At 39.5% G+C, this 12,327-nt stretch overlaps 1 protein-coding gene across 1 annotated transcript in view; it reads right to left on the bottom strand.

Moving 5' to 3' along the window:
* Window positions 1–2,647: 2,647 nt before the first annotated feature.
* Window positions 2,648–12,327, bottom strand: part of srpx (sushi-repeat containing protein X-linked) — a 29,143-nt gene continuing 19,463 nt past the window's right edge. Inside the window, exons 8-10 of the mRNA XM_084724614.1 lie at window positions 9,012–9,145; window positions 4,874–4,995; window positions 2,648–3,644 (exon numbers count right to left, since the gene is read on the bottom strand). Of these exons, the coding sequence (XP_084580740.1) occupies window positions 3,461–3,644; window positions 4,874–4,995; window positions 9,012–9,145 (440 nt within the window). The 3' untranslated portion in view covers window positions 2,648–3,460. The remainder of the gene's footprint in view (window positions 3,645–4,873; window positions 4,996–9,011; window positions 9,146–12,327) is intronic.

Here is a 12,327-nt window from a genome sequence, read left to right as displayed (position 1 = left end):
CCGTGGTTTATCTTTAGTAATAATTAGCAAATGCATGCTAACAGGCTAAACTAAGATGGTGAGCATGACAAACAAATTATACTTTGATGAATGGATTCTCAACAATTAAAACAAGTGCAAGTTCTTGAAAAATGTACCTGCAGAGACGAGAGTACTTGTAGTTTGTTACTTTCCACCTCTGGTTGTCAGAGAAAAAACTCAACAGATTACACAATTTAGACTAGCTTCAATGTAAATCTACATAGCACTGTATCAGTGTGATAATAGAAACTGCATGGTATTAGATAAAACAGAAGTAGAAGAACAAAAGGTTATGTAAAGCACTGATAACGACATCACTTTAACCGCAGAAGAAGAAAAGGTATGACGCGTGACGTGCGCTCCCAGGAACCCTGAGATGGGGGCTGTGTGTTTAGAGTGAGTCAGCACTGAGGCGAGCTGCTTTCATCTCAGGGGGAGCCTAATAATGAGTCAGTGACAGTCACCTTGTCCCTGTCGCCCCCCGGGCTCTGCGATCCACCATCCTGTGATGAATTACGCAATTCACAAAAAAACGGTTCTCAAGTTAGACCCTGTACAATCATTTTTCACGTAGAATGCCGATTTTGTCCGCTTGTCCTTGGTAAAACCCCCTGCTCTGAACTCCTGGAGAAAAACAGTTTCACACTGCACAATTATAGTAATAATAATAATACATGGTGTTCACTGTGCAACATACTACTTTAGATGAGAGGCTCGTGCAATACCTGATTACTGAAGAAACTGTTTATGTACAGCATGTACTATCTCTATTGTGTCTGGTTTCCAAAAGCATCAAAACTCACTGTATTCAAGCCTATTTTGTCCCAAATGTGTTACAGGAATATTTTGAAATAAACACACAGGTTTCCATAGACTGACTGCCTGCTTTTTTGTTTTAAATATTTTCAGTATTTATAACAATTTTAACAGTAACAATTTTTATTCCATTATTTTTTTCTCCAAAAGGTGAACACAAAAATGCAATTAAAAAAGCAAGGTAGGGGGAACCAAAGAGAAAAGAGAAAAATTGATTTCACACACCTTTTATGAAACTTTTAATTTGATAATCATGTTTATCTTTATTTTCTGCTTTTGATTTTGAGCTTTTTTTCTGTACATGTTTTGGTGTGTGAATTTTGGGGAAGTACTTCCACCTGTTGTCACAATTATTCAACCATCCACCACAGATCCGTGAGTGACTGCATGAAAAGGTAAGGCTCGGGTATTATCTCCTGATTTGTAAGCTTGTTGAAGATCTACCAAGGCTTTCAACAGAGATCATGAACAAGCCATGTACCCAATATTTTTCTCAAAAATACACATTACAACCTGCTTTACTTTTTAGAAAGTTTTCAACGCTTTTTCTTCAAGAGCACCAGTGTTTGTTTTCCCAAGATTTATCCATTTAACACCCTACTATCTCTTTAGATTTCCAAAAGAAATAACTGCCACTGAAGCACCTTTGTTTTAAGCCAAGTAAGTGTCTCTGTGAGTGTGTGTGTGTGTGTGTGTGTGGCACAGAATTGGATATATCTGACACTGTCTACTGTCTACATGCCCTTAACATTCCAGGTTTTTCCCTTATTCCTAATATTCCTACTGTTTACAAGCCTAATGAAAATGAATGTTAATTAATATTCCTGTTTACACGCAGCTGTGCATACTCTGATTATGGACACTTTTCTCTGTCAAAATAGCATTATTTCCAAAGTTTTCCACTGGTGGTGAAATTGTTTGAGCACTGTGATATTTGTGCAAAAAAAAAAAAAAAAAACGTCTAAAAGTAGGTGTGTTTCTCCCTCCAATCACGAATTTGAGATTTTCTTTTGTGCACAGATCTCTACCCCAGTCCTGCAAACTACTGGCTATCAGGGTTGTTTACAGCGCAGAGCAGAAGAGGTTGTGTGTCACAAACTGCTGTAAAAACCCCAGCTGAGACATATATTCTGAATTGGATGGTGACATATCCAAAGAATGCCCCTAAAACCAGAATAATGCCAGCATATTCCACATGTCTAAATCAGAATATGTTCCATTCAGAATAAGGCCTAATTCAGAATATCCAACCAAAATATGCTGTTTACGTCACCTGTATCAAATTCAAAATATTGCCATATTCTGAATATTAGTGGGAAAACTAGTCTACATGTAAACGTAACCAATAGCTGAATAACGGTCATGGTCTATCATTCCATGAATCTTTACCTCCAGCGGTGCCAAGCTGTTGTTCCAACTGAAACCCCAACAGCGTGAAAAATGATCCATTACTCTGAACACACACACTCTCCCTGCATTTGCCAACCCTATTCAATCTAACAACACGGGTGACAAGGGCACGCACCAACTGAGGTATAACTCATGATTTTACTCCAACACTGGAGTAAAATCTGTGACAGTGAACTTGATCAAGTATTATTGGTGCCTAAACTTATCCAAATTGCAACAGAAAACATAATACGAAATAATGTAAAAACAAAACAAAAAACAGAAGATAATAAGTCAACCAAGTCTAAAAATATTAAGTCAAAATAAGCTTCACATGGAATGAGATCCCAGTCTCCAGGGTGGAGCGCAAAATATATTTCCCAAAATGTGTGTGTAATGAATGACACTTGATACTGGAAAATGCTTTGAGCAAGTTATTTGTATAGGAAAGGGTTGGCATAACATTTTTGTTGTTTGGAACTCAACCTGTGGACAAAAATAACTTGATAAAGATAGAGGTTTTTGCAGCCCATCCCTTCCCCCTGAACTTGTCCTTAGATGATCATGCATGTCTCTTGCACTGACTGACAGAGTGGAGATCACATCCTCAATGACAGACATATTTAATCAGTGTCTTGTAAATTCAGACGTAGATGTACAGTGTGCTGACATGGCAGAATCACTGTACACAAAACACACACAGTATTCCAGAGTGTCAGAATACATCATTATCAGAGAAATGAGACATAAATATTAGATAGGTGAAGAGTTTTCCAGTTCATACAGTAAAAAGACTCTTGTACAAAATAGTAAAACATATTTCTGCTTTGAAAATAATAATAATAATAAAAACATACAGATAGACAAGACATGGGAATCAATATGATTGTAATGTACTGTTGACCCATTCCATTTAATAATGTATTAATAAATCTTCAGATCAGCACCATGACTGGAATCTCGATTTCTGATGGCACGCACACACACACACACACACACACACACACACACACACACACACGCACACACACACACACACACACACACACACACACACACACACACACACACACACACACACGCACACACAAGCAGGCTCAAACCTTCTGGATACAGGACTGAATGAGTTCAGGTAGGAGTGTGTGACATGTGGACAGAAACAGAAGATCTGAGTAGGTATTCTCTGCTGTGACTGAGGAGGAAAAGGATCAAAGGTGGCTGACAGTCTGTAGTTTTATGATTGACAGGTCTGGCCTGCTTCCTGCTGCAGCGCCATCTCGTCCTTGCGGAGGGGGAAGGTGTCAATGGTGGTGAATAATTCAGCCGCTGTGATCGGGAACGGGTAGCGCTGCTTGTCCATGCCCTGCTTGTCAACCAGCACCATTTGGAAAGACCTTTGAGGAATCCGGAGCAGTAACCTAGGAAACGCACATCAGCTCGGTAAGCAGCTGGAATGGGCCAAAGACCACATGTTGTAAAAGTGTGTGTGTTTGTGTGTGTTGCGCAATGGTGGAAAGAGTACTCACATCCTTTACTTCAGTGAAACCAATATAAAAATACTATTACAAGTAAAAATCTTGAATTTAAAGTCTCATGTAAAAAAACATAGGTAGTATTACTTAAAAAATCAACAACAATTTAAGTGCATGCTACATTTAGAATATTTTTACTGTTTTACTTTGCCATCAGATAGACTTTTCTGACAGGTATTCACTCTTATATAAGCCAAATATCGCTTAAATCAGTATTTTGACCTCTCAGAACACAGAGGTTGCTGAGCTACCACTGCCTTGATCTGTTGCTTAGTTTGTGTGATTGTCTCACTGAAGTCAAACAATAATGGGAACAAACAGATCAAGACAGCAGCAGACCTACGACTCCTGTGTCCTGCGAGGGAAAATTTCAGATTTTTTCAATGGAGTCTGGTTGGTTTGGAGAAAACAATATTTGGCTGATATTAGAGCGTTTCTCATCAGAAAAGTCTATCTGGTGGCAGGTTTAAGTAATGAAAATATTTCTAAATATTAATTAATTCTAAATATAGTGTACGCTTAAACGATACAGATTTTTATAGGTGGATTTTTTTATGTGGCTAAAATATATTTTGCTGCTGACCCTGTCCACAGCAGTACAATGCTGAGCTTCCATACTGGTACTCCTCTCTGCTTCTCCAAATTAGGGGCGTGGTGACCTCCATCCACTGTGGATAATACACTGACTATGGCTAAGTACCTCATTCAACCCCACTCTAAATAATCCCAACTATATCTTTAAAGTAGTACTGTCTATAGTACTCCTTCTTGAAAACACCAAAATATACTAAAAGCACCTCATGTAAAGCTGCAGAATAGCCCATAATCAAAAGTATAATTATTGCTCCATTTACGTGTTTTAAGAGTAGAAAGTATTTTAGTAAGTAATTTTAGATTTATTTTGTATTTTATTTTGTATTCTTCTGAATCAGCAAAGTAACTAGTAACTAAAGTGATCAAATAAATATGGAGAAAAAATAATGAGACCAAAATGTAATGGAGGAAAAGTATAAAGCAGCAAAAACTGGAAATACTCAAGTGAAGTACCAGTACCTCAAAATTGTACTTGAGTAAATGTAGTGCGGTACATTGCACCGCCGGTGTTGTGTGAGTACCTGAGCTGCAGGGCCAGTGCTGGGGGCAGCAGCATGTGTCGAATCCGTCCAATCTGTGCAGGGTAAGTCCCAACCAGCTCGATGACTGTCACATGCCGGAGGTCCAGTCCACACTGAGCGTGCTGTCCACACAAAACACAGACACAGAAGGAGACTGATCCATAACTTCTGTTGTTTTATAGCTATGTTATTGATTCCTCTGCAGGGAAAAGAAACTGAGCTCTGTTACAGAGGGTATAAAACTCTGTTGAACTGAAGCTGGCACAGACAGCACTAGGGCTGCAGCTAACGATTTTCATGATTAATTAAAGTACTCCTCCACTCAGTAATGTGTTTCCCTTATCATTACTTCACTTGAATGATTGAGCTTCGCTGTGCAGAATAATGAATGTGCAGAGTTTGACACTAGAAGAGTTTTTTCACATTCATCTGCCGACAGGGGACGGTTTCTCTGTGTTCATCTAAAATCAGAGTTTAAGACTAAGTTTAAGTCTTTTTGACAGTAGGTTTGGTTATAGATAACTCAAGTGATGAATAGCAGAGTCCCATCAAGCCAGCCTGATGTAACTGGTAGTATACTGGCTATAGTGGTATTAATATTCTAAAGATTAGTTTCAAAATGTCTAATCATACTTGTGTGTTTATGTTTCCTCTAACGACAAATACAGAATGTGGATATTTACACCTAATCATAGTAGACCTTTTTCCACATCAGCCACACTGGTATGAAATAGTAGACTATTGCAATGATAATAATTAAGGTCCAGTTACATTTAGTGTAAAAGAGTGTTACCAGTGAATAGCAGCACCCTGACTCTAGTTAGTATCACTGATAACACTATTATTTCATGTCAAAATGGCTGCTGTAAAAATCTTTCCATTTCAAAGCTGAGCTATTCCAAACTATTTCCAGAAGTAGCCCCCAAGGTAAATGTACCTGCTGCACCAACACTGTTGAAGCCTTCCTCTAACTTAGACCAGGTGTGAATCCTACGCCCAGTCAGAAACAGCCATACAGGCTGCTTTTATTTATTTATTTATTTATTTATTTATTTATTTTTTAGCAGGGTGCCTAATACAGAACAAGGTGCCCAACCAAATAAAAGGGTTGGCCTGTTTTATTATCTCACTGATGACGTTACAGTTCACATATTTTTTTTAGATTATGTGAGCTGAGAGATGATTTCACCAGTTCAAAAGCATCAGCATATGCTGTGACATCACAGATGATGACATCACAGATGATGTCACAGCTGATGATGTCACAGTGATGTCACAGGTGCAGAAGTTAGTATATATAGGTCAAGCAGATGATTACAGACTAAGTTCAAGCCAACCCGCTCCCTTACAGGATGACTTGGGGGGCGGGTTGCCAACAGGCCCCGTGGCTACGATGTTCGTACTCATAGCCTGAGTGTTCCGTGTAGAACACTCATAGGGGCCTGTTGCACCAGGAAGGTCTAAGCCTTCCTCTGGCTGAACGCAACCCGTTCCCTTACAGGATGATGGTCAAGGGCGGGTTGCAAAGGGGGGTCTTAGGGTAAGATGGGACCTGCTGCACCAACACTGTTGAAGCCTTCCTCTAACTTAGACCAGGCGTGAATCCTACGCCCAGTCAGAAACAGCCATACAGGCTGCTTTTATTTATTTATTTATCTATTTATTTTTTTTTTTTGCAGGGTGCCTAATACAGAACAAGGTGCCCAACCAAATAAAAGGGTTGGCCTGTTTTATTATCTCACTGAAGACGTTACAGTTCACATATTTCTTTTAGGATGATTTCACCAGTTCAAAAGCATCAGCATGTGCTGTGACATCACAGATGATGACATCACAGATGATGTCACAGATGATGACGTCACAGTGATGTCACAGGTGCAGAAGTTAGTATATATAGGTCAAGCAGATGATTATAGACTAAGTTCAAGCCAACCCGCTCCCTTACAGGATGACTTGGGGGGCGGGTTGCCAACAGGCCCCGTGGCTACGATGTTCGTACTCGTAGCCTGAGTGTTCCGTGTAGAACACTCATAGGGGCCTGTTGCACCAGGAAGGTCTAAGCCTTCCTCTGGCTGAACGCAACCCGTTCCCTTACAGGATGACGGTCAAGAGCAGGTTGCAAAGGGGGGTCTTAGGGTAAGATGGGACCTGCTCAGTGGTGGACAGTAGTAGTGGCCAGATTGAAGAAGTTCAGAATAGCTATTGCAATGCAAACACAACACTTTATGAGTGGAAATAACTCAGTCATGTGGACTTCATATGCATAACAGAATGAGAGTCTGCTGGGAACCAAAATCAGTGACTACCAGACATTTCAGCATGGAAACTGTAGTAAGCATCTTTTATTTTTTCATGTGGTTTGTTAGCTTGTTAGCTGGCAACATTTGCCCTCTGTACTGACAAGTCTGCATTTTGCTGGAGGTTTCAGGTTTATTTGCCTGCATTTCCATATTAGACAGCCACTGTTTTTTAATTTGTTACATAGAAAATATAGCTTGCCTCAAATCTAAGATTTGAGGGTATTTCACAGATTTTTCAAGATAATACCACAATGAAAAGTCTGTGATGTGATATTTGTCACAATATTTAAAAAAAGAAGATGACTTTAAAAAAAATTACCTTTATTAAATAAATCTGCGTGCAGCGCTTTTTGTATTAAAATATGTTTTCCTTTTAACTTAAGTAAGTAAGTAAGTACTTCTGCTTTCCTTCTTTGAAAGAGAAATCTATAATATATTTATATTTATATTTTTTTTATATGTACTAAATCATAAAATGACCATGATATGTCTTTAGAGATTAAGAAAACATGTTAAGTTGAAATACTCGCTTCTCTGACAATAATGCTACAGCCGTGGTTTCCCACCCTGTAACTTCAAATTAAAGCCAAGTCTTCACTGAATGAGTTAAATGTCTGTTTTGTGAGTCATAACAAATCCTAATTAATCTTTTAGAAGGAGTAGGTGTGTACAACAGGCAAATTGAGTAATATGTTACTGGAGTCTGGCAGGAAGTCACTGAACTCAATTTCAGAGTGTGTATTTTTTTTTTTTTTTTTTTTAGAGCAGTGGGCTTTTGTTTTCAGGATTGCAGGCTTAGCTTTACATTGACAGACAACTGACAGTTGTAGTCCTGCAGTGTTCCTGTTGCCTGCCTGACTGTATATTAAATAGAGATTAAACATATTTAAAACACCATCTATGGCTCCAGTTCACTATTTGGACTGCAGAACTCATTTTTGGACACACAACTGTTACATATTATTTTAATAAAATAAATAAGTAGCCGGCCATGACCTAAGCATGTGCAAAGATTTTGCATTAATTGTCTGTGAACTACATATGTACATGTGCAAAACAAAAACAATGCAGCAGTCAGTAGCAGTCCAGTTCAGGTAAAGTCACAGAATAATTATTAGACAGGTGTAAAAAACAAAGTTTTTTTTTTAACACCACATGAATTCAAACAAACTTGTCAAAACTGTAAAGTAAAACTGAATTGTTGTGTATGGGATTTCTGGTTTTCTATCCCCCAAAAGGGAATGCAGCCTGACATTTTGGCGAAGTACCTGTATGTGCCGGTCTGATATATGGCAATGTTTAATACATAGCTACATCCCTACTTTATAAACTTCACACAGTTACAAGTCAGTTTAGGGGTCAGAAAATAGAACAGAATACATTTTTAATCATCATATCAGTTCAGCTGTGATTAGAACAAACAACTCTTGATAACCACCTGTCAGATTCCAGGAGTGGTGACTCAGGTTGGCGACAACCTCACCCTGTCTTTTAATGATCTCGTCTTACAGCTGACAACCTCGTCACTTTGAAAGGTCTGGCGTTTGAAGACAGCTCTGACTTAATGTTCTCTGACGAGCCGGGAAAACATCCAGCTCCAGAATAGCCTTATCAACGCCAGTGTCAGTATTGTTTATTCATCGCTTTGACATTTTTTGTTCATCTGGACACCCCCCCCCCACTACCCTTTCTATTTGTCTCACTGCATTGTCCCACTTATGCAGCTGAGCGAGAAAGAAAACCAAACGCACTGCTGTTAGTGGAGACACAGTGGAGTATTGACTTCACTTCTCTTTGTCTCACATGTTCTCATGTTCTCCCCGCGAGTCGTGCCTCACCTGTAGGTTCGTCATCTGGAAGCGGTAATTGTGATTGGCAGCCGTTGGGGCCGAGATAATGAGGAGCCGTCGTTTCTCATAGAACTGGTCCAGCAGTGCAGCAGCTGAACGCACTCCCACGTTAATGTTCATGGCTGTGATGATACGGAAAGTACAGTTAAGTGACATGACGAGATATGACACACAGAACAAGAGTACAAGCTTTAATATAACACCATATAACAGTGAGGCGCTGTGTAATCTGATTCTTTTAAACTGTTGAGCAGATGGAATAAGAAACTCTGAACCACTGAAGTGTAGTCAACAGTGAACTGAACATGCAGCATTGAGTTTAAATTGCTGATGGTCTGTTGCATAGAGCTGCAACACAGTCTCTCCCACCCTCTACTTTTTCATGTTGCACTGATTCAGAAATTCAATAGAAGGGGTGTCCAGTATTGATTAGTCTAATCGATGTATACTAGAGGGGGCCATTTTCTCCTCCAATAAGCTTCTCACATGGACCCAGTTTAGCACAGGCAGGCAAACTTTACATGACACTGGTTGTTCCCACTACAGCACAAGACAGCACTATGCAAATTTAAAATGAATGGGAGTCTGAGCTCAGAGATCATACAGAGAATGAAACATAGAAACTGCTACCAGAATTGACTGACAGGGTAGTCCAATCAGCATAAAACTAGCCTAGTTTTTTTAATTTTGTAAATATGTCTCTATATTTCATGTCCTGTGTCTGATTACTAATCCTAGATGATATCCTGCGTACCTGTTTTTGAAAAGGGCCAGTGTTTTTGAAGAAGTTCATATTGGCCATAGAGATGTCTGCCTTCTCTCCAATATAATGAGACTAAATGACACAAGTCCTGAAATACAGCTGAAAATTTCAAAACCACTGTCTCTTTCCAAAAATCATGATCTGGTTACTTGAGGGAATTCCCAGACCTTGTTGTGAGCAGTTTCATGTAGGACTGTAGATAGTAAAGTAGTTCCTACATCTCTCTCCCCTGCTCCTCAGCCAGCAGAGCTGCATAATAATGATGATGATGACAATAAATAATCATAAAATACAACACAATTTTGAGGTGCTTCAGTGTAAAACATAACCAGTTACATATCTGTATGACATTTGTGGTTCATTTATTGTATTGGTTTTTGCAGGTGTTAATGTAAACTATTTACACATGAAGCTGTTGTTAGAGACGTCCTGCTGTCTCCATATATTGCGTGCTCTCGCACTTTCACTTCTCGAACCAGGAGATCTGTCTCTTTGCTTTGAAAATCCTTTCTCTTTGTTTCCTTCTGGTAAATCCGTCATCATGCTGCCACTGCTTGCACTGCTGGCGCACCTGCCTCTTAAAGCTGATGAGAGCTGACTTTCTGATTGGTTTCCTGGTTTATTGCATGTTTGGCCTAAACTTGCCGCTTTGCGCTGGTAGTGCAAAGGGCGGGGCAGGGCAAAATATCACTCGTGCCCCTGGCGCAAGATGGCAAAAGTGGATTTGGACACACCTTGAATAAATAAAATCCATTGTGCCTTACGCTTTCCACTTGCGCTTTAGATCAGCGTAAGATATGGCCCTATGACACATTTAACCAATTACGTTTTTTTTTTCTGGGAACCCACCTGAAAATGGCAAACCGTTGTGACCAAGTTCACAATAGATCTACACGATGAATCTTGGGAAGAGTTAATTTGTGCAGAGATGAACATTCCTGACTATTGTTACTGCCATTTTTGAATCACATTACAAAAGTGGTTCCCAAACTGAGGGGCATGCCCCCGTTGGAGGGTGTAGAGCAGGCATGTCAAACTGGTCCACAAGGGGGCCGGTGTGGCTGCAGGTTTTTGTGCCAACCAACCAAGAGCACACAGTTTCACCAATCAGCTGTCTGAAGACCAAGATCAGTTGATTAAATGAGTCAAGTCTGGTGTGCTGTTACTTGGTTGGAAAGAAAACCTGCAGCCACACCGGCCCCCTTGTGGACCAGTTTGACATGCCTGGTGTAGAGTCATTGCAGGGGTGACGTGGATGACCACAGGTGAAAATACAGAGTGAGACGTGGAGAAAATAAACAAAGAGTCATCATGCTGACTTTTACTTCACTACAATTAAACCTGAATCCTTTTTTATTTAACACTGATTCCTCAATAATTGTTAAAAATTGCTAGTGATTGTCTTCTGAAGGGGGTCATGCCCGAAAAAACAAACAGTCTCTTGTTTTTTCCTTAATATGCACATCTGAAATGCTTTATAAAAGGTGTATTGCTGATATAAATCTTACCCCCAAAAATCTGGGTCAACCAGGTCTTTGGTTTGGTCTAACTCAGCCATGCCCATTCACCATTTTTTCAATTCGACAAAGTGATTCTAATTTTTGCCAGATGTAACACATTTCTTAATTCTTACAGCCACATATCAAACACTGGGGACTTGTCAGATTTCCCGAGTTGTAGCAGCCTTGGGTTCACATCTATCCCTCACTCTGTCTGACTCAGCTGCCCCAAATAGTGCAGTTAGAGGGCTAAGGGGGGATTCCCTATTAAAGGCCTGGAGAAAACAAAAAAATCTAACAAATGACCAAAAAAAGTTTAACTATGACACTGTAAGAACTAGTGTGACAGAGTTGCTCAGTCTTTTGAACACTACCTTTTGTAAACTACTACACGAGAAGTGCAATCAATGCACAACTCTGAACTGAATTAAAGTGTGCCTGGCACACTGATCTGATCTGATCTTTTACTGATGTAAAATTTGGTCTTTTACATTTCAACTGTGAGGTCTTTCTACTATGAGCAGATATACAAAGTTCAAGGCTTTTATCACAGCAGACTGAATAATATTTTGAAAAGGAGAAAAAAAGGTTACAGCCTAGTTTTCATGAACTTAAATATCATATCAGTCACTGTGTGTCGAGCCAATTGAACTCGGCACCTTGTAAATCTCAAGGATAATAACCAGATTAGAAGAGAGGTATTCATCCAAATCAAACCACTCAAATGGTACAAAAAGCAGCCCCAATTATCACAAGCCACCCAAAATGTGTCCATGGCATCACTGATGCAAATACTACTTTGAAAGAATACCAACAGAAAATGATCAAAAGACAATTTTTAAAGCTGGAATTAACAGTGTGGAGGTGAACTAAGTTTTTTGGTTGCATCCGAAGTTGTTTGAAGTTTTGGACAACAGTTTTTCTTCTTGGAGATAATCTTTGCCAACAACTCTCAAGGCTACAGTGGTGGGAGTGATCCCTGAATACTCTAGACATTAATACTACGTGCACCTTTCACAAGACAATTAGCAAAACACTTTGA

Source organism: Lutjanus erythropterus, chromosome 8 (assembly GCF_056507025.1).
Source record: "Lutjanus erythropterus isolate fLutEry1 chromosome 8, fLutEry1.hap2, whole genome shotgun sequence".
Lineage (NCBI taxonomy): Eukaryota > Metazoa > Chordata > Actinopteri > Lutjaniformes > Lutjanidae > Lutjanus > Lutjanus erythropterus.
This window is presented reverse-complemented; position numbering and strand designations above follow the sequence as displayed.